This window comes from Mandrillus leucophaeus, unplaced genomic scaffold (genome assembly GCF_000951045.1).
Source record: "Mandrillus leucophaeus isolate KB7577 unplaced genomic scaffold, Mleu.le_1.0 Scaffold64, whole genome shotgun sequence".
Classification (NCBI taxonomy): Eukaryota; Metazoa; Chordata; class Mammalia; order Primates; family Cercopithecidae; genus Mandrillus; species Mandrillus leucophaeus.
This window is the reverse complement of record NW_012106919.1, coordinates 565,941-575,077: the sequence shown is the minus strand read 5'-3', so window position 1 is coordinate 575,077 and position 9,137 is coordinate 565,941. Positions and strand designations below refer to the sequence as shown.

The following is a 9,137-nucleotide window of genomic DNA, read 5'->3' as shown; positions in this document are numbered from 1 at the left end:
GTGTGTGTGTGTGTGTGTGTGTGTGTGTGTGTGTCTGGACACTGGGAAAAGAGAAAAAGTGATTGTTTCCTCAATTCTGGGCACTCCAGTGTAGTGAAGATATCAGCTTATTGTAAAGGTAGAAAACACGTTTGGAAGAGGATATTGTCTTGCCATATTAAGTCTTGGCTGGCCAAAGGCTTTCAATTAGGGACCAAAAGTAGAATCTTGAAAGGAACTACCTCCAGATGGGAAGGAGAACTTGTGGGATAAGCCTCTCATTCCCCCAAGAAAATGATTTGGGCAGAGTGTGGCTTCCTGTGGGTTAACTGCTTGTCCATTCTTAAGATAAGGCTTGGTTGCTTGATGAAGGTGATAAACCTTTCTTTTGCAGTCTTTCTACTTTGGGGAGATCAGCATTGGGACACCACCCCAAAATTTCCTAGTCCTCTTTGACACGGGCTCCTCCAATCTCTGGGTGCCCTCCATCTACTGCCAGAGCCAAGCCTGCTGTGAGTATGCCACCATCACCCTCCACACCATGAGGGGAGCAGATAGAGGGGCAGAGCTGGGATTTGAGTGCAGGCGTATCATTCTAAGTTCAGAGTTCTTTGTGCATATCCATCACGTATCCTCCTTCTGTTTGGAACATCTAGAAATTGCTCTCAGTCTATCACTTCAGCACCACTTTCCAGAAGTGCTGACTTTTTTGGAGACAGAGAGCAGAAACAGACTAAGGCTTCCTTGCCTTCCTCCCAGCTCCCTCTTGTGGCCGAGTATTCCTGGCAAGTCTGAGGCAATCTTCCCCTCAGAGAATGGTCAGCTGGAAGGAATTTGGGCAATGTGTGTCATAGACTTTTCTAGGACTAGCACAGTTTGTCTACAAGAAAAGATCTAGGGTGATGCCCTATCCCAGCCTTGGTCTGATGAGCCCAATCCATCAAGGATAAGTAACCTTCATGTGTTTTGGAAAACTGCAAATGAAATTAATATTCCATTCTGTCTTTCTACAGCCAATCACAACAGGTTCAACCCCAGCCTGTCCTCCACCTTCAGAAACAATGGACAAACCTATACACTGTCCTATGGGAGTGGCAACCTGAGTGTGTTCCTGGGCTATGACACTGTGACTGTAAGGAGTGTTTTCATAGCCTCTGAGGGTCTGTGGTTTGGCTCCCATTTTCGAGAGTCTTACACCTTATTAGAGAAATCCATGCTTACTAATTAGGTCCAAGCTTCCCAGAAGCTGAGTGTTGGAAGGAACACAAAGCCTATCTAATTCAGCCTTCGTCCCAAGATGTAAATTGCTTCCATAGCAGTCCTGACTGCAGGAAGCCTTTATGTTGTGCTAAAGTTGTTGTGTCTTCTTGCAGCTTTGCTGTGTGGTCCTAACTCTGCCCCCTGGAAACACACAGATAGGTCTACTCCCTCTTCCACCCAGTTGCACTTTGCATATTTGAAGACAAGCCTTTTTACTATTTTCTTATTTCTTTAGTTCAAACACCTACAATTCCTCTAATCATTCTTGCACATAGATTGTTCAGTATGAAACCATTCAATTCTTTCACTGTCCATGGAAGTGGAAACTATAACTCCAGAAAAAACTTCTTCCACTTCTCCAACATCCACACTCTTTTTTCCAAGACACACGATTGGAAAGGTTGCTCTTTCACCCTCCACTCCCAGCCTTGTGGTTGGGTTCTGCATGAAAGAAGCTGATGTTCCCTCTCTAGGAGGGTTTCTGGATTCTATACCCTGTGCACATAAGTCTGGGAAGCCGTGTGATTTGTGCACCTGAATTGTCAAGCTATACTGTCGGCTTGCCATAGGTTCAGAACATCATCGTCAATAACCAGGAGTTTGGCCTGAGTGAGAATGAGCTCAGTGACCCCTTCTACTATTCAGATTTTGACGGGATCCTGGGAATGGCCTACTCAAGCATGGCAGTGGGGAATTCCCCGACAGTGATGCAGGGGATGCTGCAGCAGGGCCAGATCACTCAGCCTGTCTTCAGCTTCTACTTCACCCAGTGAGAACCTTCGTCCTGTGAAGGGCTCAGAAATTGAGGGTCCATGGGGATTCTAGGCAACCCAAGATCAGATGGGGTCCAGGTTATAAGGTGTTCTGACACAATGAGTATAACTTGCTATATAAAATTCCCGTATTTCAGAAAATTTGGGAAAAATCTTATTTTAAATACACTTTAAGAACTTTCAATTAGGCCAGGTGAGGTGTGTCATACCTGTAATTCCAGCACTTTGGGAGGTCGAGGCGGGCAAATCACGAGGTCAGGAGATTGAGACCATCCTGGCTAACACGGTGAAATTCCATCTATACTAAAAATACAAAAAAATTAGCCGGTCTTGGTGGCGGGCACCCATAGTCCCTGCTACTCAGGAGGGTGAGGCAGGAGAATGGCGTGAACCTGGGAGGTAGAGCTTGCAGTGAGCCAAGATCGCACCACTGCACTCCAGCCTGGGTGACAGAGTGAGACTCCATCTCGGAAAAAAAAAAAGAATTTTAAATTATATTAGCTATAAGCTATATGATGACTTTTCATAAAATGGAGTAACTGTCCCTCAGGGTTTATTTAGGAAATCTGGAGACTGCTGTGTTAGCACTAAAGAACAAGCCACATGAGCATTACTAGTAAAGAGAACTATAATGGAGGAATAATCATAATACTACGTCTGGCTTTATAAAGTGTTCTCCTAGCAGTTACTTCAAATGCCATCTCAAAAATCCTCATATTAGCCCCATCTTGCCAGGGAGCAAATGGAGGCTCAAACACATTGTTAGAATTGATCAAGGTCACTCATGGTAGGTGTGAAGCCAAGACTCAAACTCAAATATCTTGATCACAAATCCAGTACTTTTCTTGCTCCACTTGGCACTGAACTTTTGTGCCAAACTTTATCCCTTGTTCCTTCTTTCCCAAACACATGATCCTCAAAGTACCTGAAGTTCACCTGTCTTTCTTCTACGACTGGCCAGCATAAGGAGCACAAAAGGCCGAAGTCCTTTCAGTATTGTCTAGTTAATGACCTGACCATGATGGGAGCATGCCTCTCAGAGTGCACTCGCGGGCTCTCTCAGGCTCCGTTCTAGTTGTCCCCAAAACCATTTCCTGTTGTTCTCACTTCTTCCCAGGGAGGGTTTCTCTGGGATGCTTTTCTAGTTCGTTTTTGGGTGCCTGGTTTCTATTCCCATCTTCTTTATGGGCATCGTGTCTAGTAGTTTGGTGTTACTCTGAGAAGTCTCCTCCTGTGCCTCAGCAGACCAAGTCTGAGAGCAGCTCAGAGGACAGCATCCCCTCATCTGTGGCGCCCCCGTGTCTGAGGGAGTGCGGGAAGGAGAGAGACGAGAGAACGGCCTCACTGACTGTGTGTGGACACTCACGTTCTTCTACATCTCTCCCTAGCCAACCAACCCGCCAGTATGGTGGAGAGCTCATCCTTGGAGGTGTGGACCCCCAACTTTATTCTGGTCAGATTATCTGAGCCCCTGTCACCCGGGAACTGTACTGGCAGATTGCCATCGAAGAGTTAGTAGAGAGGGCATCTCCTGTGGATTGTGGACACTCGCAGGGTGTTCCCCCAGCTTAACAACATTTCCTGTTCCTCCACATCACACAGGTTTCTTAAATAGAATCACCAGCCCCAGGCTGAGGTGGTCCTGGAGCTCAGAAGACACTGGTGTCTGGCGCTAGACTTTTTGAACTGGGTACTGAGCCTCAGCATGCTGGCAGGTTGGTCATTCCTAGGCACTGTGAATCTATGTTTCTATCTTGGAAGCTTGATGACTGCCATCAGCATAATCTTTACCACTTCTATCATTAGTGAAAGTAATAGCTGTCATTGATGTTTTATATATGCCAGGTACTATGCTAAGTATTTTATTTATTTATTTGAGACAGAGTGTCACTCTGTCACCCAGGCTGGAGGGCAGTGGCATGATCTCGGCTCACTGCAACCTCTGCCTCTCTGATCCAAACGATTCCCTTGCCTCAGCCTCCTGAGTAGCTGGGATTACAGGTGCCCACCACCATGCCCAGCTAATTTTTTGTAATTTTAGTAGAGATGGGCTTTCACCATGTTGGTCAGGCTGGTCTCAAACTCCTGACCTCAAGTGATCCACCCATCTTGGCCTCCCAAAGTACTGGGATTATAGGTGTGAGCCACCGTGCCCGGCCTAAGTACTTTGAAAACATTATTGCATATAATTTCCACAAGAGCACTATAAGGAGATCAGCAATATGTTTCATTCTATAAAGAAATCAAGGCTCAGAGGGCTAAGTAACTTGTCCAAAGTCACGCATTATATAAGGCCAAAATTTGAGCACAAGCTTATCTGATCTGCATTGGGATCAGATAAGCTTGTGCTCAAATCAGTTATTTCTACAGCCAAGAATTCTCTATCACATGCCAATTGAAGACAAAACTCCTTTGATCTGTATTTAAGACCATACAAAGTCTCGGCTCCACCTATCAATACAGCCTCTCAGTGCTTCACGATATTTAGCACAGACTTCAACAAGTCTTTGCACCTGGCCATGATTTTCTTGCTTTTGTTCTTTTAATCATGCCACCTGGAGTGCTTACTTGAATTGTAGGCATTCCTCAAAGCCCAGATTAATTTGTATCTTCTCCTAAAAATCCTTCCAGGGGCCCAGAGCACAGTGATTTCTCTCTCTTTTGATCCTATAATGCTTACCTGTGCTGCTGTCACAATTAACATGTCCTAGTCATTGGGCAAGGCAGTGGGGAAACAGCCCAACCTACAAGAGTAGAAAGAGGTAAGAGCTTGGCAGATTATTTGTACATGGAATAGAGGTGTCTTTTCATATAGCCCAATTCTACTCATCCTTTATCACTTCCTCAGAAAAATCCTTGTTCTGGCTTCCCAAACTAGATCAAGTCCTCTTTTCTCTAGCATATTGCAACGTGCACCTATCAGGGCTGCAATTAGACATCATTTGTGTGTTTTTGTTAAGTGTCTGGGCTCTCCACTAGACTGTGGTGTATGTCTTGTTTACCATTGTATCTCCAAGTGCCTTGCATGACACCTGGCTCGTAGACAGATCTCAACACATCTATGTGGGATGAAGAGGAAGGGTAGAGCAGTAGAAAAAAGCAAGACAAGGAGTCAGAGACTGAATCATGTAAGACGCTATGTACCACATTACAGGGTTTATCAGCTACTGCCTTACAGTGTTAGTCATGGCTTGATTAATTGTGTTGTTTCATCTCTATTAGAATAAGTTCCTTAAAACAGTAAGCACAAATTACCCACTCCTTGTATCACCATAAACCCTGAAAGAGTGTCTTACACATAGTAGGTGCTCAAAATGCAGTTATTTATTGATTACAAGCCCTGACTGTGTTTGGCACTATGTGCTGGACCCCAAATAGGTAGATGAAAGAAGATAAGACACAGGCTCTGTCTTCCTAGAGTTTTCAGTCAGAGCTGGAGTGGGCATCAGATCAAGAGTGAGGATGCGACTCCAATAATCACAAATGCGCTGAAGCATTTCATGGGCAGATGTGTAATAGGAGTGGCTTGGCTGCCTGGAAGAGGAAGAACATCAGAGCTGCTGGGTTGGGGGACAAGGGATGACATGGCTCATGTTTTCAGTAGAGGCTTTTGATTCTCTTTGTCCTGGTGTCCCCCTCAGATTTGCCGTTGGTAACCAGGCCACTGGTTTGTGCTCTGAGGGTTGCCAGGCCATTGTGGTTACCGGGACCTTCCTGCTGGCAGTTCCCCAGCAGTACATGGGCTCCTTCCTGCAGGCAACAGGAGCCCAGCAGGCTCAGAATGGTGATGTGAGTAGTCAGAAGCCAAGGGCTTTTCTGCACACCCAGGCAGACTCAACACAGGCGCCTGAGTGCAAGGAGTTCACAATAGAGAGGATGAAGGGTAGAATGGGACCTGAGGCTTTGGTAGGAGAGATGGGTGGGGACACAGCATGGCATTTCTGTCATGAATCTTCAATGCAAGGAAGGGGAAGGGGAGGGAGTAACACCATCTCTCCTCAGACTGATTGAGTATGGGGTGAATGGTTGTCAGGAGGTGCTATGAATTCACTGTAGGTCCTGGGGGCAAATTTCAGCTTTCTAGCCACTATCATTTGACTGCTCTGAAATATTAGAGTCAACACATTTCTCCATTCCTTTTGATTTCTTTCTCCCGTAGGAATACATCTTTGGATTTCACTCTGAGTAGCCTTCTCTCCCCACACCTGCCTGCTTTGTACTCATATCTGTTGTTTGCTTCTCCCCACATGCAAGAATCTATTCCCAGAGTAAACTTTGGTTTCTCAAGTTGTGTGTGTGTGTGCACATCTGTGCACGTGCATGCATACATGTGTGCATATGCTATGGTGAGTACACAGACGTGTGCACACAAATGTGGATATGAGTGTGTGGGAGAGTAGGCTTCCACAAGTGTGTGCCCATGCCTTTTCTCTGTAATTTTCACTTTCTGAGGCTAGAGACTCTGTTCTAGAATAAGCCTCATTCTTTATGACCATATCAATACAACCAAAATCCAAAAGCTGAGATGTGTTTAAGGAGAGGACCGAACACAGCAAGCGGGCCTGGTCAGTTATTCCGGGGAAGGCCAGGCCTTCCATGCTCTGAAACAGCCTTTACTGGAAGGTCGAGGGGAAAGTCTTACAGGGAAGTCACGGGAACAAAGTGGGCCTTGGACCTTTTACCTGGGCTCCTAGTCCCCTGGAGCGCCTCAGCTTTGCCTCTTCCCCCTCTCAGTTTGTGGTCCACTGCAGCTACATACAGAGCATGCCCACCATCACCTTCATCATCGGCGGGGCCCAGTTTCCTCTGCCTCCCTCTGCCTATGTCTTCAATGTACGTATTCGCTCCTGGCTTCCTGGGCACTGGGATTCGGTGGCCCAAACAGGTGTTCCATGTCCCAGCTCACATCTGGGCACCTATGATGTGAGCGGAGCACCAGGGATCAGGCTGAGGCTGAACAGGAATTCAGGGCCCCCTACAGGTGTCATGTAATATAAGGTGGGGAGTCCCTGTGGGGAAAGGGCTCTACAGTACAGTTGGTTGTATCTTTATGTCCTTTGTCTCTTCAGAACAATGGCTACTGCAGGCTCGGAATTGAGGCCACCTAACTGCCCCTCCCGCAGTGGGCAGCCCCTCTGGATTCTAGGGGATGTCTTCCTCAAGGAATATTACTCTGTCTATGACATGGCCAACAATAGGGTAGGCTTTGCCTTCTCTGCCTAGACTAGCCAGCAACTGCTGTCTCCACCCTCTCTGCAGGACTCTGGGATCGTCCTGGTGTTTCTGTCGGTCCATGGCAGCATTTTTAATGATCCTGACTCCCTCTGCTCACTAGAGTCTTACTTTCTGGAACTAATAAATTGGAAAACTCCGAACACCTTTAATGTTCATTCCCAGATGTCTGTTTTGGTGTGTTCTGCTTTTTGTGGCTTATTCTAAGTTGAAACTTAGCAACAGTTACTACAGGGGATCAGTTAGTTAATCAATGGGAGAGAAATACAAGGAGGCAATCTCTGCCTGAGTATGGAACTGCAGCATAGGCATTAAGGACACAGTGATATTTCCTTGGGAAGCTCTGGTTGGAGGTTATCACCCACCTAGCTGTCTCTCCCCCAATATTGTTTTTGACTATCCTTAGAAAGAACGTGTACCAGAGCAATGGCTGACTCAAGAACAATGTAAGGGATGGGGGAAGCAACAACTTTATAAAGCATTTCAAACACGTGTTTTGCAAGCCAAACATAATCAGAAAACTTTTTTTTTAAGGGAAGCAGCACAATTTCAATGAATTTGCAGATTAATGGGCATTATCATAGTCCTCATGACTCCCTACTGGTACTCAAGCTACTTCACATGTTCACTTTGCCTGCCTGGATCTGAAAGCATTTGAGTTCAAAATCCCCAGTTTTATTTTACATTGGAAGGAACTGAGGCATGGAGAGGTGATCATACAGTTGGTGTTCAAGTCAGATTCAGATTCAATGTAATAATGTTTTTAAGTTATATTTCTATGTAATAAAGTCCACTATGCCATGGGGTCATGGAAAATATAAATGAGGCATGGTTTTGATCCCTAGGAATTTTTAATGTAGAATACCTTGCTTTTGAGCATTTCCCTGTTTGAAGTGAGCTCAGTGGTTACATTTGCATTACACAGTCAGTAATCAAAAATCATTTGAAGTGAGGTCCTCTAATGTAGAAGGTTACCTCAGGGAATTAAAAACTGTCATTGCCTTGGGATCTCAAAAAGTTTCAACAGTGGAGATATCACATTAATTCCAGTATAATTAGAAAAATGTATCTGGATAAAAACATGCAAAGCATTCTCAACCCACCCATGTATGGGGTAGGGGGCAATAGTGGTGAATGTTAGTGTCCATTTTCTTACATAGTTTTATTGGTCCTGTCTACTGACATGTAATAGAGCTGGTCTTATTGAACTGAATAATGTCTGCATTTGGTCATTTGTTTTTTCTTCAGTGTTGTGTTTATCTTATGGAAGAAATAGATTCTTTTTATCAAACGGAAGGGCGATGCAGGTCAGCCCCACTGCACCTCCATCCTCCTCCCCTGCCCTGTCAGTCACTGTTCTTGCCTTAGCATCATCTCTGTTTATGCTCTGACTTTTGACCTCAAGAGTTTAGAGCAAAGATCTTGAGTTAGAGATATAATTTCCAGAAAGTTCTCAATACAGTTACTGAGAGATAATCAAATTCAACTTACTACAAGTCATCTGAGATTTTTCAGCAGGTACCAGTCTGCTAGAACAATTATAGTATTTGCAAAGCCAGAGTTAGAAAATTATATCTGCTCCTGTTTTCTAGAAAATAACAATCAATGCCCAGGCACGGTGGCTCACGCCTGTCATCCCAGCACTTTAGGAGGCTGAGGCGGGTGGATCATGAGGTCAGGAGATCAAGACCATCCTGGTTAACACAGTGAAACCCCGTCTCTACTAAAAATACAAAAAATTAGCCGGGTGTGGTGGTGGGTGCCTGTAGTCCCAGCTACTTGGGAGGCTGAGGCAGGAGAATGGCGTGAATCTGGGAGGTGGAGGTTGTCTCAAAAAAAAAAAAAAATAACAACCAACAAAAACTTCCCCACAGCTGAAGGTCTGTTCCACTT

At 45.2% G+C, this 9,137-nt stretch overlaps 1 protein-coding gene across 1 annotated transcript in view; it reads left to right on the top strand.

The window, feature by feature from the left end:
• Positions 1-7,235, top strand: part of LOC105554396 (gastricsin-like) — a 15,141-nt gene extending 7,906 nt beyond the window's left edge. Inside the window, 8 exon segments of the mRNA XM_012000858.1 lie at positions 374-491; positions 993-1,111; positions 1,809-2,008; positions 3,401-3,523; positions 5,654-5,801; positions 6,747-6,845; positions 7,082-7,132; positions 7,134-7,235. Coding sequence (XP_011856248.1) covers positions 374-491; positions 993-1,111; positions 1,809-2,008; positions 3,401-3,523; positions 5,654-5,801; positions 6,747-6,845; positions 7,082-7,132; positions 7,134-7,235 — 960 coding nt within the window.
• The last annotated feature ends 1,902 nt before the right edge of the window (positions 7,236-9,137 follow it).